General features: G+C 38.4%; 5 protein-coding genes and 1 long non-coding RNA gene across 8 annotated transcripts in view; 3 read left to right on the top strand and 3 right to left on the bottom strand.

Moving 5' to 3' along the window:
* The window catches only part of LOC114520456, a 28300-nt gene extending 19509 nt beyond the window's left edge, over positions 1 to 8791 (bottom strand). For 2 of the 3 annotated variants that reach the window (XM_028540720.1, XM_028540722.1), the window contains exons 1-3: positions 8092 to 8791; positions 2050 to 7960; positions 213 to 928 (exon numbers count right to left, since the gene is read on the bottom strand). In XM_028540720.1, the coding sequence (XP_028396521.1) occupies positions 3360 to 4895 (1536 nt within the window). In that variant the 5' untranslated portion in view covers positions 4896 to 7960; positions 8092 to 8791 and the 3' untranslated portion in view covers positions 213 to 928; positions 2050 to 3359. Of the gene's footprint in view, positions 1 to 212; positions 929 to 2049; positions 7961 to 8091 lie in introns of those variants that run through there. The other variant, XM_028540721.1, reaches the window with a different exon arrangement.
* The window catches only part of LOC114520465 (mediator of RNA polymerase II transcription subunit 31-like), a 46883-nt gene extending 37140 nt beyond the window's left edge, over positions 1 to 9743 (top strand). Inside the window, exons 3-4 of the mRNA XM_028540731.1 lie at positions 8709 to 8805; positions 8883 to 9743. Coding sequence (XP_028396532.1) covers positions 8709 to 8805; positions 8883 to 9093 — 308 coding nt within the window. The 3' untranslated portion in view covers positions 9094 to 9743. The remainder of the gene's footprint in view (positions 1 to 8708; positions 8806 to 8882) is intronic.
* Positions 9702 to 11961, bottom strand: LOC114520457. Its single transcript, XM_028540723.1, has 2 exons — positions 11621 to 11961; positions 9702 to 11302 (listed from the first exon to the last, which is right to left on the bottom strand). The coding sequence occupies exon 2, from the start codon at positions 11264 to 11266 to the stop codon at positions 9782 to 9784; it is 1485 nt and encodes a 494-aa protein (XP_028396524.1). The 5' UTR covers positions 11267 to 11302; positions 11621 to 11961; the 3' UTR covers positions 9702 to 9781.
* Positions 11962 to 12018: 57 nt separating this feature from the next.
* On the bottom strand, positions 12019 to 17035 carry LOC114520372. The gene is made up of 15 exons (XM_028540622.1): positions 16918 to 17035; positions 16714 to 16792; positions 16143 to 16386; positions 15848 to 16031; positions 15528 to 15761; positions 15355 to 15405; positions 15036 to 15197; positions 14747 to 14931; positions 14551 to 14592; positions 14255 to 14462; positions 13817 to 14101; positions 13635 to 13728; positions 13335 to 13508; positions 12787 to 12900; positions 12019 to 12679 (listed from the first exon to the last, which is right to left on the bottom strand). Exons 1-15 carry the CDS (start codon positions 17026 to 17028, stop codon positions 12210 to 12212), a joined length of 2637 nt encoding a protein of 878 aa, XP_028396423.1. The 5' UTR covers positions 17029 to 17035; the 3' UTR covers positions 12019 to 12209.
* Positions 12512 to 14894, top strand: LOC114520374. Its single transcript, XR_003686685.1, has 5 exons — positions 12512 to 12876; positions 13470 to 13541; positions 13689 to 13788; positions 13922 to 14104; positions 14820 to 14894. It is a non-coding gene; the product is annotated as an uncharacterized LOC114520374 (long non-coding RNA).
* Positions 17036 to 17508: 473 nt separating the features above from the next.
* On the top strand, positions 17509 to 25753 carry LOC114520373. Its single transcript, XM_028540623.1, has 19 exons — positions 17509 to 17540; positions 17615 to 17705; positions 17946 to 18201; positions 18308 to 18353; positions 18419 to 18540; positions 18659 to 18797; positions 18894 to 19067; positions 19212 to 19295; positions 19376 to 19540; positions 19631 to 19732; positions 20094 to 20280; positions 20353 to 20569; positions 20691 to 20821; positions 20968 to 21074; positions 21204 to 21306; positions 21378 to 21517; positions 21805 to 21897; positions 22119 to 22203; positions 22440 to 25753. Coding segments are annotated over exons 1-19 (2370 nt in total). The 5' UTR covers positions 17509 to 17538; the 3' UTR covers positions 22566 to 25753.
* Positions 25754 to 25766: the final 13 nt, after the last annotated feature.

Here is a 25766-nt window from a genome sequence, read left to right as displayed (position 1 = left end):
ACCCTCATTTAGTGAAATGCATTACCATTATATATAGCTTTACCAAACTGCCATCTCCATTAGAATTTTTTGGTAGGTTTTAAAATAAACGCTTTTGTCAAAGAATTCCTCATGTTCAGGAGTGTTTGAAATTGTGTTCTTGTAAATAATAAATAAAGCAGCATCTGTTCGTCAATCTCACTTACACGGTAGAGTACATATATAGTCAGAGAGAGAAATTAGAGTTTTGCTTTTGTATTTACTTTAATGTTTTATGTCCCAGTTATGTTGTACATATGAGAATTACATTTACATATTAAAACGTATTACATTGAAGCAATTAATTCTAACTTTCATGCTTTTTGTTGCTGAGGTAATTCATAGTTGGGTATAATGCTATGAAATATGTTCAAAACGAAATCTAACTTTAGTAACTTACTTTAAACCTTAAAAGCCTTTTTTTGGTTAAAGCTTGCGTCTATAAAAACAGTTTAAAGTGTTCCTAAACAACAGTTGCAATGTCAGTGTTTATGATACGAACAAATAGTTGGAAATCAAAACGACGAAGCAGACAAAAGGCAAAGTATACACTCTGGCCTTGTGTGATTCAGCTGAATTGCATCGACAGCTTTCCTTGACATCGCCTGAAGATAGATTATACTCTTCCAACATACACTGATAGTAACAGTATGTTGCAGCCCTGTTTTCACATTTGTGCTGGCCTGTCGTTTTTGATCTGATGTAGGAGTCTTTTCGACACGTTGTCCATTGATAGCCATTGTAGTTTGGCAGTTTAAGACATATCCTAGCCCCGTCAGGTCCGGTGAGAGGATTGCAGGTTTCTGCCTTGATGTTGTCAATGATGCCACAGGCCACAATGATTAACACAAACAGTACGTTGATCGTCTTCATGATGAATTCGTTTATTTCCTGAACGATTTGCAAGGTTCTGTAAAATACAAATATAGTCTGCATTAAATAACGTGTGGCAGAGTTGTAGATAAAGTGGACGTTTTCTTTGTTTTTTCGTTCTTTCAACCTAGTGATGAGCCTACCATCGTCTTCACATGAAACAAACTTTAACCAGAAAACGAAAGCACTGTGTAGGTAACAGTGAAATGTGATGATACATGTCTGTTAGTCCTGGCTTCGCATTTTATGCGCCCGGTCACGTCACGTTTGGCAATTTGATACTTTTTCTCGCGTTTCTTGGAACAACCTCAATTTGCTTCTTGGAAAAATACGATTCTATTTTGCATGCATGCTTTCATTCTTAGCCTATATGTATATATAAGATGTGCTTTTTAATTTCGACGGTACAGGCTATAGATATATGCTAGTGCGGGTCGATGATTTCACTGGATTTCCCTAACTTCACCACAAGTTGTTTTTAAGTGAACCTTTTGCTTTCGCTATGGAATGAGTCTTCTCAAACATTCACGCAGATATTATTTCGTTAAATGAAATATTCTAAAATACAGCACCGTGTAAGCATGCTCAGAATATGGTACAGTTTATTTCACCGGATTTTCGTAACTCCACCGCAAGATTTTTGAAGCGAGTGAAACTTTTACTTTCGATATGGGACGCGTCTTCCAAGAAACTCTAACTCGTGTTATATCTCACACATTCAGAAGTATATTATTTTAGGTAGTTTTGCTGTGTTTATTTCGATCTTATTAAATCCATTATCTTTTTATTTGCTTGCGGAGTTGTGGGAACCATTTGCAGTGCTGATGGTCTGTGCAAGTGACGTGTACTTACTAAAATACATCGTATGCTATCTAGCGTCATTTATAGAGTGAAGGCTTTGGCTTTGTATAGAAAAAGCTAAGATTTGTTTCGAAAGATCAACTTCTCGAACGGTCTTTGTCTTAAAAAAGTAATGTGGGTTTAATTTCTACTGCAAACAGGCTGCGATCATTCTGTTTTCCTGGTTTGTTTTACTCAGCGACAAAGAGAACAAACGCATGGTGTATACGCAGATATTTTATACCTTTCTCTATTATGGTACACAAGAATATACCTCTGTGCAATTGAAAAAGAATCACAATATAGAAGAAGACGTACCTTTGATTTGAAGATCGCGAAGATGGCTTTTTGCATGGGACTAGAACTTGGGTGTAGTTGACGAGTGCCTTCGCTGAAGTGTTAGGCAACGTTTACTTCTTCGTTTTATGTTGCTCAGGTTACCATGATCATCCTGTCATTGACCTGTCATTGACATTGGTGATGACATTGACCATGCATTCACGTGATATCAATTAAATCCATCAGTCAATAAAGGGGAAAAAAAGATATACAAGACAAACAAAGGGTCTAGATAATGGGGGTGCACTTGGTTTAGAGAGAATTTTAAACGGGTACTTTGTCTTTTGGGCGACTATCAAAGCCTTTATATGCAGCAATTAAATCGTTCTCTTAATTTTGCTGCAATTTCATATCGTTTCTCTTTTTCCGCATTCTTATGTTTTGACAGCCTGTCATAAGGGTCTTTTTTTATATGCTTTCGATTTGTGTCTTCCAAGAAATGGTTTGTTCGCGTGTTTTGTCGCACACATGCATTGAGGGGTCGGTTGAATAAATCTCTCGCTCAGAAATACACGACTCTGATTGGCCAATCCTGTCTTTAAATACAGTTAAAGGTTAACTAGTCTTTTATACGACTGGCCCCAGGATATTATTCAAGCGTTTTTTGTACTCGGAAGAGAACTGTGGAAAAATGCATTGGAAGAGACGCACGCGCGTTTTAAAGTTTGAGGGAGTCATTTGTTGACTTTGCTGTCGTTGATGGGCGTGTTGATCATAAAATGCATGTGTGTATATAGGTTCATGTTTTTGCACAATTGAATAACGAAACCTTAGTTTATTTGTTTTCATGTTTTCAGGAGTGAAAGAATTTGCTTTAAAACTTTAACGTCAATCCCATGCAGGTTGTCTATGCAGATATATATGGATGGCCAGGCAGGCAGTTGTTGTTGTGTTTTGAAAATTGAAACTTTCCTGCGCTCTCCTGTAACCAACATACTCCCCCCCCCCTGTATGCTGTTGAAATGATTTAAAATCAATGCTTCACTCCGCTTTAGAAATGAATGTGAAATGCAATGTTCCAATTCAAACATTACAATAAATATTTGCAAATAACAATAAGATAAAAGTGGTTATATATTTATACACTTGGATTACATTCATTCCAGTGCGACGTATCGCAAGTATATAAGCGTCTATTCGTTTTTATATTTAGAAACACTATATTTGTTCATGTGTGTCCTAAAGCCTCGCGATAAAGTGCAAGCCATTCATATCAGTTCTTTTATTTCTGTTTATAATTGCAAAGTATATAATGTCATTTATGGCAACGTAGGTTTGTTTTTATATGATTACAATAGAAAGTTGATAACAAAGATTAAGATATATACAATTGTGAGAGTATTGAGTGATCTGGGGGTGTCAGCTGCATTGCAAAAGATCACTCGACCATTTTTAGTAAAACAATTAGCCTTTTTCCGTTGTGTTGGATTTGTCGGTGGTTCTGGATTTGTCGGTGGTGGTGTGACAAAAACGGGGAGTTCATAACTAATATCTTGGCAGTTTGAATTTAAACAACCGGTCAGTTTGATAATTTCAACGTTTCTGTGGGTAGCAACTTTAACATTGAGATTCCTCTTTAACACTGCATGGCTTAGTTTCATCAAAATCGCACCGAGATCTGCGCGAACTGAAGATGTGCTGTCCAACCTATAGCGATCATCGAGGAGTAATCTGATATTCAAGTCTTCGCCTTTCTTCACAGCATAGGCAAACCATATCACGTTTTCATCCTTCCACTTTTGCTTTGAGGCTAATTTGTCTACAATCTCAGCAGCAAAAGATGATTGTTCATTCAAACTGGATCCCCTGACCCACCACCAGCTATTTTTCGTGAGTACCATATCAACTTGAATTGGTGAAACTGGTGGGTTTTCAAGCCAAGCTTTGATCCGTAATTCAGCGATTTGTAAATCCCTGGGTGCTCCTGATGAAATGTTAGCTTCGCGCTCTTTCTTATCAAGCTTTTCTTTAACCGTTTGAACAAGAGCGTCATCTTTTACAGTATCTCTGCATTCCCTCATCAAATCTAGAACGCTTTTTAACCCTTTCTCGTAGGTATTATGATAGGATGAGTTGTATCTGAGGTGCCAAAATAAGCCCAATCGATCATCTTCGCCCAGGTCGCAAAATGTGGAATTTGGTTCGCGATAACATTGGCTGTATCTTTCCATGACTGTGGTTCTAATATCTTCACAATTCTTCACTTGTTGATTGGTTGCCAAGAGTGGCGTCAGTTTACGTTTTACGCATTTCACAGTCGCCTCAAGCCATTGGTTTCCCCGCGTGGAAAGAACGTTTGGTTTCTGTTGGTTGAAACTACAAAATTCTGTGAGGAACTTGATTGTTTTTTCATTGTCGTTATCGCAGGATGGAAAGGCTCGGTTGAAACACTGTTTGTACCACGTGCAAGTGTTTGGATCAGGTGTGTAGCACGATGAAGGGACAGTAAACGGGGTGATTGGCTCTCGGGAACTTCGTGTAATACCTCCTGAACTGGGATACGCTGGCGATCCGGATTTTGTTGGATCGCATCGACACTTTTTATAAATCTCGCCACCCCCGTTTCCATACAGGTCTAACATACATTGGTAGTAGCAAGCTGAGTGAATACCAAATGGGCCGCAACTGTGTCTGCCTTTTGACTTTCGTTCTACATACGATTTACTCCGACATGCGGCAATTTGGTAGCCACTGTATCCACTCAATTTAACACAAGCCACTCTTCCTGTTCCAAAAAAGATATTGCATATCCCGGACACAGAATCACATACGAAGCATGCAACGATGACAGCCCAAAACAACACACTTGGGTAGTTTCTTTTCATTCTGGACCAACACTTCTTATCAGAAACCTCCTATAATGTTTATCCAATCTCTAAAATGATAAACACATTAAACACATTAAGTAAGAAATACTTCACATGATCTTATCCAGCTTATGAATTAGTTTATAACTGAACAAGTGCTTTAGTCGCACACATCCACGCTGCATGGGCAAACTGCGAACTTATAACCATAGAGTCGATAAAGACATGCTCTTAGCGCCTAGGAAATATTATCAGGTTAGATTAAAAAACATACCTTGCAAAGTAATCTTCTTTTACACCTCAGTCGCAGTTCACAAGTGTTCAAATAAGTAAATGTTTTCACTGTGTGAGGTTTATATCCATTCTCAGGATGACGTACCAGCATGCTGTTCACGCATGTTTGAAAGAAACGACAGCGTCATTTTAATCATTGCCACAGGGTGTGTGGTAATGTAATGATAACTGGTGTCACATCCATCAACCAATCATAAGTCAGATCCTCGACAAACCAGAATTATTATTCCCTTCATTTCATATGACTTCAGCGCAATTCTGAGTAATTATGTTGTTTCTACGCAGAAACACTCTCGTTTTTAAGTTATTTGTAAATTAGGAATTTAATTTCGCGTCCTTCATACTAATATATATCATCATTATACTTTTACTCAGCGCTGAAACGCGATGCCTCAGCGATAAAATGCATGCCTCAGCAATAAGTTACTAAGCTTCAGCGCTTAATTAACCATAATTTAACTCTGCTTTGGATACCAGAAACCTGCCCACGCATTATTAAGGTTTATCAAACATATCTAACATACCAATATTTAATAGTCGTTTGTGTTGTAAATGAAATAAGTTGTCAATTCAAGCATTATATATAAACGCCGTTTACACCACACTCAATTTATAGGCACGGCACGGCTTAAATGGGTACCGGTCCTATTTCATTTGTGCTCGGTCATTGTATTGGTAATCTGGACACTTGTAAAACTGGGTTCGGGTACCAATTTTAGCTGTGCCGTGCCAATAAATTGAGTGTAGTGTAAACAGGGAAATAATCGTGTTCAGGAACGGCTTGGATTTTTTCAGATAACGAATATGCATGTATGTATCTTTCGTGTCCCAGTCTTACACCCACATCCTCTGTTTATTACTGCGTAGAAATATGCAGACACGATATATAGAGACGGGAAGTAAATACTTCCGATTAGATTAAAACTTATTTAATGAGGTGTTTTATACTCTGGCATTGTACACGCTAGAATTATATAAAATACAAAGCAATAAAACTTGTTCTAAAAGTCTTCAAACTTGACCTCAGGTAAAACTCTACTTCACTAAAACAGTGCAGACTGCAGAATATTAAAGTAAGTCATTGTTTAATAATGTGAACAAATAGTTTGCAACCTGGGAACGAACTTTATGTATATATTCATAGCATCTCGTACCCAGGTCTTTCACCTACGTGAAACATTGCAGGAAACATTCGTTCGTATATAATACTACATAAAAACAGTTATTTTATTTGTGCTTACAAGTGTAAAGAAATATCATTTTATGGCAAATGCGGTTTTGTTTATGATTAAAACAGAAAGTTTGTGATTAACAGGAAAAGACAGACAAAGGAGAGCACGCGCATTGACCTGGGGGCGTCGGCTGCACCGCAAATGACAACTCCATATGTATTAATTTCACATTTGGTTGCATCAACATTAAAAGCATGTTCCTCGCAGCTTGAATCTAGACAACCAATTAGTTTGATAACTTTCTCATAAACTATGTAATACAAATTTTTTTTTAACACATTTTCACTTAGTCCCACCAATATCGTGGCGAGATCTGCCTGACAAGATGATGTGTTGGTGAATTTACAACGATCATCCAAGAGTAATCTTATATTCGAGTTTTCACCATCATTCACAGCATAGGCAAACCACGCCACGTTCTTATCCTCCCACTTTTGTTTTGAGGCTAATCTGTATACAATCTCAGCAGCAAGAGATGATTGTTTATTCAAACTGGATCCAGACCAACTATCTTTCCTGAGTACCATATCAACTTGTATTGGCAAAACTGGTGGGTTTTCAAGCCAAGCTTTGATTCGTAATTCAGCGATTTGTAAATCCTTGGGTGCTCCTGATGAAATGTTAGCCTCGCGTTCTTTCTTATCAAGTTTTGCTTTAACCGTTTGAACAAGAGCGTCATCTTTTGCAGTATCTCTGCATTCCCTCATCAAATCTAGAACGTTTTTTAACCCTTTCTTGTAGGTATTATGATAGGATGAGTTGTATCTGAGGTGCCAAAATAACCCCAATCGTTCATCTTCGCTCAAGTCACAAAATCTTGACTTTGGTTCACGATAACATTGGCTGTATCTTTCCATGACTGTGGTTCTGATATCTTCACAATTCTTCACTTGTTCATCGCTTGCCAAGAGTGGCGTCAGTTTACGTTTTACGCATTTCACAGTCGCCTCAAGCCATTGGTTTCCCCGCGAGGAGAGAACGCTTAGTTTCTTTTGGTTGAAACTACAAAATTCTGTTAGGAACTTGATGGTTTCTTTATTGTCGTTATCGCAGGATGGAAAGGCTCGGTTCAAACACTGTTTATACCACGTGCAATTGTTTGCATCAGGTGTATAGCACGATGAAGGGACAGTAAACGGGGTGATTGGCTCTGGGGAACTTGGTGTAATACCTTCTGAACTGGGGTACGCTGGTGATTCGGATTTTGTTGGATCGCATCGACACTTTTTATAAACCTCGCCAGCCTCTTTTCCATACAGGTCTAACATACATTGGTAGTAGCAAGCTGAGTAAATACCAAATGGGCCGCAACTGTGTTTGCCTTTTGACTTTCGTTCTACGTACGATTTACTCCGACATGCGGCAATTTGGTAACCGCTGTATCCATCCAATTTAACACAAGACACGCTTCCTGTTCCATACCCAAACAAACTGTCGCATCCATCTACTACACGATGACACACGAAGAACGCGGTAATGGCAGCACAAAACAACACATTTGAGTGGCTTCCTTTCATCTTGAACTAACGCTTCGTCTTCTTAATGCTTCCCCAATCTCTGAAATAATAAACATGTTGTTTAATCCAGTCAACAATATACGTTATTTCGTGAACTAGTTCAAATGCATCATTGGGCAAAGTGCTTATATCGCATTTATGTTCTTTAACTTGAAATGTTAAAAGACGTACCTTCGGTTTTACAACACAACCTCGTTTGTTGATTTAGTCTGAAGATGCAGGCCTTCATATGTCGAAATGTCTCCTGCTGTGTAGCCCAGCCTTTTGATGACGTACTTCGCCCTGCCCCAACTAATAGTCTGCGAGCAGGCTAATGATTGGGCAACCTCATTTTAATTTAAAACATCTCCACATGATATTGCATTGAAGTTACTGAAGTGTGTTTCCTTTTTCAGTTTTTCCGTTTTTAGTTACTAAAAGTTTATAATTATAACGTCGAATGTTCATGAACTACCAGTGTTGATTAATAAGATCAATAATAGAGAACTACGATCCATTCTCATTGATCTGCTAACCAGTAATGTGTTTCAAAACATCGACCTCAAGCAACGCATTAACTGCATTAACCAAGCCTTTGTCAGATACTGCCTAAGGAATATCCCCATGATGCATGGTAGTGCTCTAAGATTCTCTCTGCATCCCACTTGTCGAGGTGAAATAGTAGAAAATGAATATGTAGTTTACAACCTAAATCCTGATTTAATTTTCAATATAAACAACTCAATCCTTGGTATAGTTGAGAAATATAAACATCATTGGCTTAATCTGATAATTCGTCTTATTTTCAGTTCTTGCCCAGAGAGGATATTTCAAGGATTCCTCGTTTGTAAATTATTTGAAATATCTCTTATATTGGAAGAAGCCTGAATATGCGAAATTCCTGAAGTAAGCTTTGGGTATTTTTAGTCGATTTAAAATCCATTTGATTTTTTGTTAAAATTCAGTCGTGATCTTCATTTCAGGTACCCACAGTGTCTGTTCTTCTTAGACTTGCTTCAGTATGAACACTTCAGACGAGAGCTGGTGAATGTTCCGTGTGCAAAGTTTATTGATGAACAACAGTTGCTACACTGGCAGTATTACTCCAGCCGTAGAAGAGCGGTAGGAATGCCACCCGCCACAGGACAACAACAGCAACAACAACCACCTCAACAAAACACTAATACCTTGTAAAGTAATCTGCTCCTAATAGAGTTGCCTGGCTAGGAATATTTCATGCCCTCTTTCTACAGTTTAAACCGGATGTTTTTGACTTGTTATCAATAACTCTATCCCAGAGTCATGTCATGAGTGTCATCATCTTTTTACGATGAACTTGGGCCAAGAAAAGATGGTTTGTCTAATAGTCTGTCAGTGTATCAACATGAGAAAATGATAGATGAATCTGACACGTAACTCTGAGAGAGAGAGTACAAGTACAGTTGTACTAGTCGTGTCTGCTGTCACTCGTTTCATTAGCAACGTTACATTTGCAAAAACATGAGCAAAAACTCGCTTCAAGAAACAATTTCGTGCCCTGCCGGTCAGGCACACTAAACTAGCAAAAATAGTCGCTTAGGTAAACAGTCTCTGGTTATATTGAACTGAGATGAAATGATAGAAGATATTGACGCAGAGATAGCAAGCCGAGATGAGACAATGACATAAGGCTACAATTACAAGTCGTCGCTCTTCGCCGGCATGACGTCTACAGGGCGATATTGCCATTGGTTGATTGCCATACGTGCGTCAACGATCGTAAATGCTCGTGTCTGTGTCGGCTGCAGAGGAAATCAAGTTCTCTTGATAACGCTACATAATTTTATTTGTGCTTACACTTGTAAAGAAATATCATTTTATGGCAATGCGGTTTTGTTTATTATTAAAACAGAAAGTTTGTGACTAATAGGAAAAGACAGACAAAGGAGAGCATGCGCATTGACCTGGGGGCGTCGGCCGCACCGCAAATGACTACTCCATTTCTAGTTTTACATTTGGTTGAAGCTTGAACCTCCGTTGAACTTCCAACATTAAAAGCATGTTCCTCGCATTCTAAATCCAGACAACCAATCAGTTTGATAATCTGAACGTCCTTGTCACCAACTTTGAGATACAAATTTTTGTCCAACACACTCTTGCTTAGTGCCACCAATATCGTGGCGAGATTTACCTGACACGATGAAGATGTGTTGGTGAATTTACAACGATCATCCAAGAGTAATCTTATTTTCGAGTTTTCACCGTCACTCACAGCATAGGCAAACCATGCCACGTTCTTATCCTTCCATTGTTCAAATGAAGCCAATTCTTGTACAATCTTAAAAGCGATTGATGATTGTTCCTTTAAACTAGAATCCCAGCCTGGAAACCATCTATTTTCCGCGAGTATCATATCAACTTGTATTGGTGAAACTGGTGGGTTTTCAAGCCAAGTTTTGATTCGTAATTCAGCGATTTGTAAATCCTTCGACACCCTTGGAACAATCTCAGCTTCGCGCTCTTTCTCCTCAAGTTTTGCTTTAACCGTTTGAACAAGAGCGTCATCTGTTGCAATATCTTTACATCCTTTAGTCAAATTGAGAAAATCATCAATGTCTGCTAACCCATTCCTGTTGGAATAATGATAAGACGAGTTTCGTCTGAGGTGCCAAAATAATTCAAATCGATCTTCTTTGCTGACGTCACAAAATTTCGAACCCAGTTCGTGATAACATTGTGTATAAATATCCATAGCGGTGGGTATTAAATGCCCACAACTCTTTACTTTTTTATTGGTGTCTAAGAGCAGTCCTAATTTGCGTGTGACACACTCTCTAGTTACTTGGAGAACGTTTGGTTTCTTGTGCCGGGTAATGCTACAAAATTCTGTAAGGAACTTGATTGTGTCTTTAGTTTGCCTATTGCAGATTGCAAAGGCTCGGTTGAAACACTGTTTATACCACGTGCAATTGTTTGGATCAGGTGTGTAGCAAGATGAAGGTACAGTAAACGGGGTGATTGGCCCTGGGGGAATTGGTGTGTAATCTAAACCTGGATATGTTAGTCGTCCAGGGTCAGTTGGATCACATAGACATTTTTGATAAATTGGTCCACCTTTCTTTCCATACAGATCTATCATGCATTGGTAGTAGCAAACTGGATAAATGTTAAATGGTCCGCAATTGTATTTGCCTCTTGATTTCTGTTTTATGTACCAATTACTCCGACATGCAGCTATTTGGTGGCCGCTGTATCCCTTGAGTTTAACACAATCCACGTCTCCTATACCGTAGCCAAGAATACTATTGCATTTGCCGACCGCAGGATCACACAGGAAGTATGAAGCGATGACAGCCCAAAACAACACACTTGGTTGGTTTATCTTCATGTTAAACTAACGCCTCTTATTATTGTTTTCCAGTCTCTGAAATAACAAACGTATAAAGGCCCGTTAAAACTGGCGATTTTTGCAGCGATTTTCTTCTTTTGACAGATGTGAATGAGTAATTTGTTAGGAATGTTTTGATGAATAAGAGCTCTTATTTGAACATCAGTAACTTATTCGCTCGTTCACATCTATCAAAAGAAAATCGCAGCAAAAATTGCAAGTGTTAACGGGCCTTAAGCAATATTGTTCACAATTTACGATATTTTATCCAACCACTTCGAATCGAAGGATCCATTTTGCGCAGTGTTTAAAAGCCATTATATGTTCCTAAACTCGCATTGTTAAAAGACGTACCTTTGGCTTTCCAATAAAAGTTTTGTTTAATGATTTAATCCAGAGGTTCAGCGTTCAAACGACAAAGTGTTTGTGTTGTGTGGAATTCTATGCCCTTGGACTGTGAAGTGCTTACATGCATGCTGAGTGCTGCCCTTCACGTTTGAATTGATTTTAACATCCTATCAGGATATCTAACGACGTATCAACACACCTGTATGACATCATACCAACAAGCCTGACGTCATTCTCTAAAGGAACTCTATGTTCTCTACTTCTGTGAAAGATATTTTACGCAACAGATTTTTACCTAACAACATCCTGTGAATAAGTAAGTTTCCTTTCGCAACACAAAATCAGTTGAACGAAGGCAAATAACAAATAATTTCAACATTTATTTTAATATTCTTCAATTCCCATTCTATCAACGATATATTTACCACTGCACGCTATCATTGTTATATCAAAAACAGTTTGATAAGCAATTGCACAGTATCTTCTAGCAATCACAACGAAACAAAACCCCATTGAACAGTATATATAATCCAGGAAATCCCTGGATAAAAACACCATTATTCCATTAAAGTCGATCCAATATAATACACACAGATCAGCAACATAGCCTCATTGAAGACATATAAAGCTGACACAATGGTGAAAGGCTTCGTTTCCCAGATAAAGTTTTAACATGATCTTCCAAGTTCTCCAAATGTTGTGAGTAATTTTTAACAACATTAGCATCGTCTTTACACTTCGGGCAAAACTTCACGCCATTTTTCATCATACATGTTGATTCCATAACGTTGTTTTCTCTGAGGTAAACTTCAACCAATTGTGATATATAGAATAAGTATTTCTCGCATTCCGCTAAAGAGATGTAATTTTTTCGTTTGTTTTTGGATAAAACCTGTCCGTACGCGTCCGGTAATGGTCGTAGGGTGTCGCCGTGGATTTGATCACAAGCTCTTTGGCTTTGCAGCGTGTTTAACTCGGACGTGATACACGACAATATTTCATCACTTCGAGCAAGTTGCAAGGCCGTCATTCCTCTTTTGGTTTTTGCTTGTAGAAGATTCAAACCTGGAAATATTTGGGAAAAGATTAAAGGAAATTTTTAACGCTGGTCCGAGAGAGAGAGATTGACCTAGCGTGCGAGGATTGTGCAATATATATAGTGTTCTACTAACCGCCAGCTTGAGTGAGAAGTTTCACTACAGGAAGATGGTTATTAAGCACAGCATCGTGGAGAACCGTCACACCATGGGCCGGACACGCCAGTAAGTTCACCTTGTTTGTCTTCTCTGTTTTAACAAGATAAAGATTAACTCTTATCAGCGGTTTTACCATCATGAGGTAATGATTGTCAACTTGCTGTTACAAGCGTGAAAATTTGAGACTAGTTCTTCCAAGGATTGGTACACTTACATTCCAAAGTTCGAAACACAATTTGACACACAGTTTGAAATGAAGTCGAACTTATCGCTAGAATTTTTGTCTTTCTATAAAGGTCTGTTCACACGATCCAATTCAGTTGGATTCAATTCACTTCTGATGGATGTTTTATAGTGTGTTGTCTTATGATGTTTATGGGCAGCAAATCCACTGAAGCCAATGCAGTGATGCTTTATCAATAACCGACTATATTCCATACATCAGGCGTGAATTGGATTCAACAGAATTGGATTCAAATCTCGAGTTTGCAACATGATGATAATGGAAGTTGCCAGCATCGTACCATGATATCGTAAAATTTTCTTAACACATCGAAGATGGCCGCGGTTACAGGCCTCGTGCAGAGCAGTCCACCCAGCGTTATCTGTCTCGTTAACGTCAACAGTTTCCAACTTTAAAATCTCTTCAACCTTTGCAGGGTCGTTTCGGATACAAGCAACATGAAGTGAACTTTCCCCTGGAAAGAGAAAACACAATGTCTCATCCAAAGGTAATAATTAATGTCATCATCCTTGTTCATTTAATACAGTATAAGCCTATGAACTGTAAAAGATGAGCAGTGTTCTGCTCTTGTTCCACAAACCTTTTCTATTCTTTCTTCTCGTAACAGTTCGCTTTTCTACCTCTGTTTTCCCAGAGTTTTTCACATTTGGGAGAAGAAAGAAATAGCAGTTGACCTGTAAGAAACGATAGACAATAAATTGATCCATTTCAAACGTGGTGGTCCAGTGTATACGGTGAACATTGCCTTCATAATTTACGTACAATTTTATTCAATTTCAAAATCTTGTTAAGATGCTGTTTGTAAGGCGCTGGGATCAGTCGTTTATCATAATTATCCAAAATGAATTCCAGTATTTTCATCTTCAGCCACGAGGAATGACTGCCCTGTAGGAAGAGCTTCGTGGCTTCGTAGCAATCGGTCTTGGATATCTGCATAAATAACTGCTGTGCAAGTGAATCGCAGGCCTGATGTCCTGTGACGTCATCGCGTCTTCGTAAGGTCACAGCCATGGACAACCAGTCGAGTAACACGTGACAGACAAACAGCTGGTAAGATAGGATATACAGTGTATAAAAAGTTTTCAAACTCGAAGTGAAATTCCAGCTGAAATTTAGCTGCACGTCTGTTGAAAATAAGAGGGCAAAATACATAGGTTGATCCTCTATAAGAGAAACAACATACAGTTGCTGGTTTTTTACCTTACTCTCATCACTAACTGCTAGTCTTGTAGCTTCGAAACACTGGGCAACAAATTGTTTCATTTCCAAGTTAGATTGACACGCTGAATCAGGCGATGCTGGCCACAATATGCTAACGATAATAGAGCTTTGCTTCCCACCACCGTGAGCGTCGCGTTTGAACAAATTATCCAAGACAGTTAGAACTAGATCAGCGTTGCTTTGCATCCTGGTTTGAAGAAAAATCGATATAAGAAACTTACGTTTGTTTAGTTTTACGAAAGAAGGTTTTTAATAGAACTAATTATAAGCAATACCTTTTTGTTTCTCCGGTTGTGTTGTTTTCGCCAAAAGAATTTCTGAAAAATATAAAATCAAACTTTAGGAAAAGCTGTGATGATTAATACTAAATGATAGCACAAAAGTCTCCAACTTCTGTCAACTTATATCTAATCTATTAGAAGGATCAACCCATTCATTTAGAGATACAAGTAATTCAACTAGATAAGTAACCTTATAACTTTGCTAATGAACTGCCATGGTGTAGGCTTATTGCTGTTTAAGTTTTGTGAATTTTCCACCGCAGGTTCAACCAGGGCTTCGAGGTAGAGTTTTTGACGCACAGTTGGGGGGTGAACCTCAATGATATTCTGCAACAAACGATAGCTCTGGAGTGCTTGGTGTTGAGTTGGTGCGTTCTACAACGGAGAAATAAGTTTGATGATGCGTTTCACCACCAGCTCTTGTCGTGTTGAGGAAACATCGAGGAAGGCAAGGACTAGACGCGGTAAAAAATACTTACAAGTAAGAATTGCTCGATGATAATATGCAACCATTTCGAGGTGGGAGCTTGATAGCTGGACAGACACGACGCCACAGACTCCATACCAAGATCAACACACTCTTCGTCGATACACGATTCCAAAATACTTGAAACGTACACAGGAAATGTCAAATTTCGCGCCTAGGAGAAATATTTGATAGTTTTAGAGGTAGCGTGATTTGTACCTGGAGATATTCTAGTTGCCCTGGGCGTAAGCGACAGCGATTTCCACTTGAGGGAGGTCCTTTTAAGGCAGCTCGTTCATCTTGATCGAACGTTTAAACATTTTATATTTTACCGTTGGGGGATTCTCTGTCGAAGTAATATGAACGAAAGGTGGTAGACCATTCTAGTAAAAAGAAAAAAAAGGGAATGCAAAAGGTAACCAAAGATGCAAATTTCATACAAAGCAGACAAAATAAACACTGTAGTTTTCTAAAAAGATCTGTTTCTATCCATTATCATTACTACCACTGCAGTCTTTTGTCTTTTAACCACGCAAAGATCACAGTCACTTGTGGAACGCTTTACTCCTTTTTTCAAAACACCCTCCTTGCTTGTCAACTCAACAGCTGACCCATTTTCTTTCCCTGTTTGAACTCCAGGCTTTTCCTTTGTTTTGGCTGGAATCTTAGGAGTGTGTGTGTTCACCAAATTATTGTATTTCATTAAAGTGTTGCTGCTTGCAAACGTCTCTTTCGGACCCTGGATGGTGTGTCAAACACAAGTCAATTAACTAATGTGATTGTGCTTCACCTGAGAGTTTTCAAGGCTAAATCATTCTTACATACCGCAATAATATACTCAGGAATATGATCTGGTTCACATATTGAAATTCCCTGACTTTGCAAATGGAGGACCTCATGTTTTAGTTTTGTTTCAACAAATATATGAGTGAGATCTTTAGGCAGACCACATGGATCTTGGAATGAAACATTTTTCTTATAAACTGTCGCATTTCCAGCTTCTAAAAGCCTAAAAGATATGAAACAAGATTGGACAACTTGATTTACAAATTAACTTCTTATAAACAACCATGTTTTGACTGGAATTCAACAAAATAAATGGTTACTAGTCATGCTGTACCTTTCATAGGCCTTTTTCATTTTAGCATCTTGCATGTAAACAACTGCATTCCAACTTTTATATGCTCCTGCCTTAGTGTTTTGCAATGCCATGCGCCACTTCCTAGGAGCATCGTGGAGGGATGAAAGCTGTTTGTCAGCTCTGACAGGAAGCACTGACGAGGTCCATTCATATTGTTCTTCATTGAGCCAACTGCCCTGCTTAAAGCTGTCTTCTACAAACTCCTTTTGTAACACCCATTTGCCTGTTGGGTTAGATGTTTGATAAATAGATTGAAAACATATGAACAAATCAGTTTTGGCACTTGGAAGGTCATGCCTATGGTGGACAGGGGGAAGGTTATGTATGCAGAACAAGGTCTCATTACAGTCGATCTAATCTCATGTTAGAAAGTAGCCTAATTCAGACTCTACCAAATGCTGCCTATTATGTTATTTCAGCAGGAAGAAGTAAGGAGAGCTCTTGTTGCACTTCGGTCATCGGTCAGACATCGGTGAAGAGTACCATATATAAATTCAAACTATATAGTATCAATGAATGAAGATAGATTTAATACATGTATATTCCATACCTAACGCACAACCACCAAGATATTTTTCTCCGCGATTTGCTTTTCCACATATCACATGTGTTGTTTGTCGGGAAAATATCTGAAAATTCACAACACGTGAAATATAATAACATCATGACACAGCATCAGAGGCCGCCGCGCTCCTGTGTAAATATTTCGCCTTAAATCTTCACAAACTCGCTGTTCAAACGCAAGCGCACTCACCCGTGTGTCAAGCAAGGTTCCTCCCAATTGTTTTATATAACCAGCAAGACGTTCCCTCTCTTCTGGTGGCAGAGAACTTAGTTGAAATCTCTTGCGTTTCGTCCCCGCCATTTTGCCAAATCTTCAAAGAGAAATTGCCGCGCGTTTGTTTATGCGCCAAATTGAAAATTTCCCGCCAACTGCTAGCCGCCATTTTTTTCGCTTCGTATCTTCCTTTTCAAAAATTTAACTAAGTTTCAATAGTGTTTATGTATTATTTTCACGTAGAGAAGCAGTATTTCCTTCATAATAGATAGGCTTCTACATTTTACAGTCTCTCAAAGAACCTAAATTGCTCAAATAGGCTAAACATGGCCAGGTTTTTACATGCGTTTGGGAAATTCATTGCATGAGTTTTATACAATTACTTCCAGTAATTATTAAAGTATACTAGGCATTATTTCAAGTATCATTAATTATTTTAGTGTAAAAATGACATGTTTTGAGGGATAACATTGGGTGTTTTATAGAAAAATTGCAATGAAAATAGGTAAAGGAAAGCAGAGGTGAAAATGGCGAACAGCATTCGCGACGTAAAAAGCGGCATCCATGAAGGTGGGATTTAAATACAAGAAATGGCAGATGTAAATAAACTAGAAGTTAGAGCTAAAGTTGTTTTAAAACATTCTGAACAAGAAAACCTCTATCTTTTTGTTAGGAAAGACAAGAATCAGGCATGGAGCTTCCCGTCAAATGCCGTTGCACCTGGTGAAAGCATTGAAGAAAATGCTAAAAATGTCTTAAGCTCGGTGAGTTTGTTATATTTTCACTTTTGTTTTGATATTTTGTAAAGTTTGTGTTTGCTAGACGAAAGTTTGCTTATTAAATACGGTGGCTGAATAAGCTGATAGGTCCAGTAGGTAGAGTAAGTAATCTGAGAAGATATAAACTTTCTTTCACGAACATTCTGATAAAACGCGTCCTTGGATAATTTCCTGCAGAGTTGTACTTATATATAGGACTAAATATTGACCCACTTTGATGTACAGGTTTTGGGAATCTCCGATCTGATATTAAGAAGTTTGCTTCATATCCGTCATTGTGTCCGAGATGCTGTCATTGAGTTTGTGTATCTTGCAACAACAGAAGACAACTCTCTGGTGAAAACAAAACTACCAAGTCCAGAAAACCAGGAAGTGAATTGTCTGAGTGATGAAATATGCTCCTGGTTTGCATATTCGGATAATCAAGGAAAGTATTCTGCAGAAACAAAAGAGGTTCTCCAAAAGCTTGAACAAGATAATGGTTAGTTTAATGTTTCACTTCCAAACCACCAGCAACAACTATCGATCAGACTATTCCCACCATCACTAATCATGATAATAACCATTCCAATCATTATTGTGTTTAGATGACCAAGGTGCTTCTGTTTCCTTCCTAAATGAAGTCAACAACAGGTAAAAATTTTTGTTAACTCATGTAAAAACAATATAAAAAAATATTCACTTTCATAAAATTTTAGTTCCAGTCATGATGAAGTTGATCAGGGATGCGAAAAAGAATCTCACAACAGTGGAATGCACAGTCACAATATTAGCGGGTACTACAACATTTTGTTTAATGCTGCAAAATTTGGAAATTCAGGTTAGTAGATATTAGTGAAAGTCGTTTATAACACACAGTTATGCCCCATTATTTTCTCTAAATCCTGAAAGTTTCATCTCTAATTGATGGCTGTTCTAAGCATTCTTCTATGTTGCAGAAAAGCAGTTTGTGGAGAGCTTGTTTAAAAAATTCGCTGGTGCCAAGGGAAGCCAACTTGATGTAACATCATTCAAAAATGCAATTGATGGTTTAGAAACAGGGTTATCTGAGACATACATTATTGACCATCTCTTTAGGTAAGTCTCATGGTATTACAAAAACAAACTATTGAATTCCTATTTGAATCCTGACAAATCCTGCAGATGTAAAAACTACAACAATATTTAATCTAGAGCATTTGATAAAGACGGAAAAGGTTATGTGGATCTCGCTGATCTTTTGCACGGTTTGGCTGCCATGGATCCCAGAACAACTCACGGTGGAATACCAGCTGAACTGCGTTGTAGATATATCTTCAAATACTACAATATATCCCAAACTGGGTCTCTTAACCTGAAAGAATTGAGGTATGTTTGTAGTAAAGTCTAAATGGTTCTTGTTTTGAACACATGATTTCCCTGGGCGTGGTCATAATGACATAATCTATGCTTGTGTATTGTATAATTTATGGTTATGTATTAAAAACTGTCCTGATCATTCTTTTAATTTAGAGAAATTGTAAAAGACATTCAAAAGAGTAAAGGTGAAGTAGCCACAAACGAAGATCTGGATGCAAAAGTTAAACGTGAAATAAAGTTAGTAAATTGCACGAATTCACTGGTGACCTGTTGACAAGATTCTCATTTTAAAGAATTGTTTTAATTTTTTACCTCAGGATTTTTGGAGAAGACCTTTCAACTGAACTGCCTTTGAAGGAATTTCTGGATGGAGTTGGGCATCTGAAGTTCCGTGGGACGTCGTTGTTATTCCGTCTTCCCGCGCCGTTTTCCGACATCGTCGCCAAGAAGACGAAGCACAGCTCCCACCACACAAAGCGAAGGTATGGGTTGTATGTAGGCTGGTTGACGGATTTCCAACGCTGCATGTCTCGCCGACTTCATATCGAAATTTCAGTCCTTTTTTTCTTCAGAAAGTTGTTGAAAAGAAAAGCTCAAGAGCTTGACGACGATGAAAATTCCGAAGACACAATGGATCTGGATGATTCACACGTTGTAAACAACAAACAAACGAGGTTAGTTCAACAGCACCTTCCAGACTGTTCTAGTTAATGTTCCAGCTACTGTTACAGCAAAATGAGTATAATCAGACATGAGCAGTCTTGCAGATGAAAGACACGCACATTAATATGTGTTGTTGATCAATATCTTTAAAACTCGCGGCTTAAGATGTAATATGTATATTTAAATATAACCAGGGAGCAGCGTGGCAGCGTCTTCAAACAACTTAGCATCAAATGTGGTATAACAACTGCCTAAAATAGTGTTTTGTCTATTTTAGGCTGTTATACCACATTCGATGCTATGTATGTTTATCACAATCTTCGCTATAAATTTCACGTCTGAGTTCCTTTTTGTTTGCAAATTTTTCCACAGCTCTAATTCAACCTCCTACGAGCTAGCGACACACGTTGTGAAGGTCCGTCGCAGTGGCACCCTCACCAACGTCAGTCAACTGTGGGACATGACTGGTACAGGGGCTTTAGCAAAATCAGTTCAGGAATTGATAACAACTGATCGCTCTAGATTCACTCGAATGTCCTCTGTGAATTCCTTCAACGAGGTGAGTTTTTGAGAAGGACAACCGTGTTTCGTTTCTTCTTCCTTGAATTAATTTCTCAATTATCTTTCTCAGAAATCGATGCCTAATGAGATGTTGTTTGGCCTTCGTTATTTTGAGCGTCCCATCAACAATTCTCCGGGTGGAAATTCTTCCAAAGAAGCTTTCAGTTGGGGTGAAGTGGACATGAATTCCTTCGCGAAATGCATTTTATCCACGTGTCATTCCCTGAGAGAGATTGTGGCCAATGAATCTCGACTCCTTAGGATTGACTCACCAACATATATTCTTGGTGAGCACGGTAGTTTTGTATCTGACAGCATGATTCTTTTCACCATCATGATTGATTATGACCATCACCATCACCACGACTTCCACGAATTCCATCCAATCTTATTTTGAACCCTGCTTAGGTGATCTTCATGGTAACTTCCATGACTTGGTGTGTTTTGAAAAAGTTCTTTGGAGAATGGGTCCGATTCTGACGCCATCAAGTTTTTTGTTCCTTGGAGATTATGTTGACCGCGGGGAACATGGCATCGAGGTCTGGAAGAAAAATTAAACTGACTTCATTTATAGTGAATACTGAATATAGTTATATCAGTTCAAAATTGGAAGTCAAATTAGATTTGGTTTAACTGAAGTGGAAAGTGTGTCAAAGAGTTAAGTCGATGATTTTCAAATTTTTAGGTCGTCGCTTATCTTTTCGCGCAGAAACTGCTGGCCCCCACGAAAGTCTTCTTGATTCGTGGTAACCACGAGATACGAGAAACTCAGAAGCTGTTTACCTTTTACAAGTAAGAAAAGAGCTAAAATCATCAACTAAACTGTATTATAACTGAAAGTTCTGTCCTGTGAAACAAAAGACGCACAAGCCCAACCTCACAAGCCAAACACAAGTCTACAACAACGCGTACTTTTTTCAGGGAATGCAAGAAGAAATTCGGCAAAGAACTTGGTGTGCAAGTATGGGAAGCGATAAACCTTGTTTTTGACTCGCTTCCTCTGGCTGCGTGTGTTGATAACAAAGTAAGAATATCTTCAGCAAGTTCTCCTTTGTCTGAAGGCTGAAGCCTTCATTGATGTTAATATTTGTTCAGATATTTTGTGTTCACGGGGGAATTCCTTTGCCAACTCATGGCGGGGGAATGATCGATGAAATCAATAAACTACCTGTGGGTTTGAGACAGCCGATGGACGAAGAGATGGCCTGGGAACTACTCTGGAATGACCCACTCAGGTTGGTGTCGTAGTGATGACGCGATGGTTAGTTAGTACGTGCGTTTTTCCCTTTTAATACGATTCGCCCCTGTAATATGCAGTTCTTCGATTATAATTTCATCTTTTGATAACTCTCTCCTCTGCAGAGGCTTCGAATGCAAATGCGCTAGCCTCTGCGGAGGAGAGAGTCTAGATAATATGTCTTGCTCTAAAACTTTCTTTCAATTCTCGTTGTGTCTGATGCGAGAGCAAGAGATTTAGAGCTAGTCTTCTTTTAATAATAATGCTTCCTACCTCATTTTACAGATCCGAAGAGTTGACTGATGAAATCAAATCTGAGCTTCTCGAAAACCATGGCTTTGTGAAGAACTCAAAACGAGGCACCGCATATCAGTTTAGGTAATATATCACTTGATGTGACCAAACACGACGTGACAAGCATGTGAAAGGCATGTGAAAGGCATGTGATTAACACTCACAAGTTTCACCAACCAAGTTTTTTCACATTTTACACGTCTAGAATTAGAGTATTATCATTATTCTGGAAGTGTACAAACGCCAAGTCATGGTTGGTTTTTGTGTGTTTGTGTTAACATAAACACATTATGTTTCCTTTTAAGTGTCGACGCTCTGGATTCTTTCCTGGAAAGAAACAGTTTAACTCACGTGATTCGGGCACATGAAGTCCAGGAAGCTGGGTTTCAGGTATTGTGATGATGGATAGTGGTGATAGTTGATGATAATGAAGGATGATGATGGTAATGGTGGTGATGATGGATGATGATGGATGATGGTTATAGTGGTGATGCCATGGATCATGATTGATTTTGATGGATCATGATGGTCATTCTGGTGATGATGATGGATGATGGTGGTGATGATGGATCATGATTGATTAAGATGGATCATAATGGTCATTGTGGTGATGATTATCATTTCAGGTCCAACAAAATGGCAAACTTTTGACAGTATTTTCCTCCTCTCATTACTGTGGTGGAGCGAACGAAGCTGCGTGTATTTTGGCTCATCAGAACAAGCTCCGTACCATTCGCCTGGATACATCGTGAATCAGAGACGAAGATCCATGCCTTCCCATTGTGGAACCAGGTACCAATGAGATCAAGGTCAATGTTATCACATCAATCAGATGAGATAACTAAAGACCACTACTAGTATATCGCCAAACTTGGCTAATACAAGTCGACATTACATCAGATCATAGCTTCCGTGCGGGATATCGTTCCTGTCCTGCTTCAAGAACAATTTCACCGTCTCTTTCTCGTTCTGAGAGCGTGGACTAGGAAAATGTTTAACCAGCGCAAGAATAGCACAAAGAGATCGGCGAATCGCAGTAATATAGGAGTAGATTTGTCGACTGTCAAACTTTGCATCGGCTAGTCAAAAAAAGCGTGAAAATCCACGCTATGTCTTGTATACAATCATTTATTTACGCCGCGCATTCGCGTTAAAAGATACGCAAAAAAGAGTGCATAATAGTAGATCACTGAATGTTTGAACCGACATGAACTGTTAGACAAGAGTTACAATTAGTTTAAAAAACTCGAGTGAGACAAAGCTAAGATAGCGAGACATATCATGATATTAATCTAAATATCAGCTGTGAATTCATGCAATTAACTGTGATTGGACGCACAAAGAATGCGAGACTTTTATGTAAATGAAGCCTTAGGGTGACATTGAACAGAACAACCTTTATTAAAAGATATGTAAAAAGATAAGTATCAAAAGAAAACTGTTTCTTACTTACGTCATATGGGCTTCCTTTTGATTTTTGAGTGCTTAATTTGCTGATGAAATTTTTATTCCTTTTTCGTATTATTGTTCCTTATTGGAAACTTCACATTCGGTGAGATGAAGTCAAGAAGGTCAAGATGGAAAAAAGCAAAGACTTTGTTAGATATCGCATCTTTACGAGTTGAATTGCATGACTTACGTCAACACCGCGTTTTGACGTAATTCTCTTGTGGAAAACATCGCAAAACAAAGCCCCAGCCAAAGCGGAAAGTATATAGAACAAAACAAACGCAAGAAGATGTCAATAGCAAGCAAAATATCGACAAATACTACCAGAATTAGGAGAATGAATTATTTGAAAACTTGTGAGAACTAATTATGGGGATGCTAATTGATATGAAAGGATTATTAGGGATTCGTTTCACTGTGTAGACATTCGTATGAGAGAGAAATCATTCAACGCTTTATCGAAAGTTGTGGGGTTTTTCCCTTTCACAGCACGAAATGTTTACAGAGAAATCGAAAATCACGCATCGTTGCTCAGTTTCGATAAACGTTATCGGTTCTGTTGCTTCGTAACTTACAGTTGAGCTTTTAGCTGAAGTTGGGGGTATACACACCCCCCTGTAGATAGAATACAAGAGCTTCGGTCCTGTCGCCTATGAATATTCCTTCATGGCAATGATTGCTATAAGTGTCGATAGAAAAACGCCGTTGGCTGTGGTCAAACAGAATCAGTCATGCTGAGCGTAATCATATCACTGTTGTTTCAATTGCAAAGCTCATAACAAAGAGACGTATATATTGTGGCGATAAAACGCCAAAAATGGACATTTTTGTAGCACTCAGACAATTTTTAAAATCCCACGTTGCTGTTGACAGATGCTCAATGTATCCAGCGCGCATGTGCCAAGTTTTGAAGTATTTCATCTGGTCTCGTACGGTCCCGTAAAATTTGCTGTAATTTTAGCTGTGGGGGTAGGCTCGTTACGGTTCGTGCGATGTTCACGAGGCAACTAAACTAAGTTGATAACCATGCATTCGGGTATAAATTCGCATACAAAGTAGCGGTTCCTACTTTCTAAGTCGTTTCCGCTTGCCTTTTCTGCGCAAATGATGGCGCCAAGAAATGTATCTTTTTTGTGTTTTGGTCACAATGGAGTGAATGGTAATTTTCACGCGATATTTCCGTCAGTGATGAAACAAACCACTTGAATTCCGGCTTCAATCATTTTGGCATACACTTCAAACGCGGCGGCATAGTTCAGCTTTTGCGGGAGTCTGGTTTTTAAAATGAGAGAAAAGCAATATATGTATACGAGAATCACTATATACCTACCACCTCATCTTTAGGGGTCACCTCGAGCATTGTTCTTAAAAGCACACCATGTTTAGTGATTATTAATGTTCCGCTATTGAAATTTCATCATTTTCATGACAATGGTTCTATATTTAGGCAAGTTTACCATGGGGATTTTTATTGCATCACTGCTTGCCTGTGTTACATTCGTTAGCAACAGAAAAATACTGGTTATAATGTCGTAGGTTAGTTTTTTGACATTGGAAGGAAAGTTACATTTATCATAAAGAATTAATGTTCGTATTTCCGCTTTTACAATTTTGTAGCCTTTCCGAGTATTTCCTTAAAAGTCAATATATTCTTGTGTTTCCTAATTCCTTTTACGCCTTGTGGTACTAAAATGTCTTTGTTATTAGACAAACGTGGTCTCTAATTTCCGTGCATGTTAGTTTGGGGAATCGATGAGATCTAAATATGTATGCGCGAACAATGCTACTTTAGAATATCTTGCGTTGAAAACTAATTTCTGTTGCGATCGTTCAAATTGCGATTGCATGTGGAAGTCGAAAGCCCACATATTATGACATTACAATTATATTTCATCTCTGAAGCAGCTGTTGGCGAAAAATGAATATAAACATCGGAAGATAACATCCATTTAGAGCGCACTACTTAGGTTGGACGTTTAACTTAGAATATATCCCGTTACAAACACATGAATATAATACATTCTTGGATTGGCATGAATTAGAGCTAATAACTTCGCGATTTGTTATCGCTGAAACCAAAACTAACAGTGAAGTTCAAGGCCATAATTCAATGTTGGCGAATTGCCCCCAATATTAGCTCTATTTTTGCCATATTATTTTGTTATGCCAAAAATCCTTTCCGTAGTCAAGGACCCCCATTGGTTCCCTCTAAATCGGAACACATTCTGATTGGCTGAGAAAAGAATGATCACGTGTCATAACATGAAACAATAAAGACGTCAACCAAAACAAACTCCATCAAATACGAAACGAGAAGTTCATGGAGTGAATAACTTCTTATTTTGCGATTGTTTCTTTTCAAAACTATAAATTACGTCAAGTAGTTATAGTTGGGAGAAATATCTACTGTCATACAAAGTCCTAAAGCGTTTGCAGCTTCTCCCAGCATAACATTTCAAAGATACTCTGAAACAGTTTGCCGAAGGGAAATTATCGCGCTGAAC

This window comes from Dendronephthya gigantea, unplaced genomic scaffold (genome assembly GCF_004324835.1).
Source record: "Dendronephthya gigantea isolate DGI-Jeju-01 unplaced genomic scaffold, DenGig_1.0 000016F, whole genome shotgun sequence".
NCBI lineage: Eukaryota > Metazoa > Cnidaria > Anthozoa > Malacalcyonacea > Nephtheidae > Dendronephthya > Dendronephthya gigantea.
The sequence above is the reverse complement of the archived record's forward strand: the minus strand, read 5'-3'. Positions and strand labels throughout refer to the sequence as shown.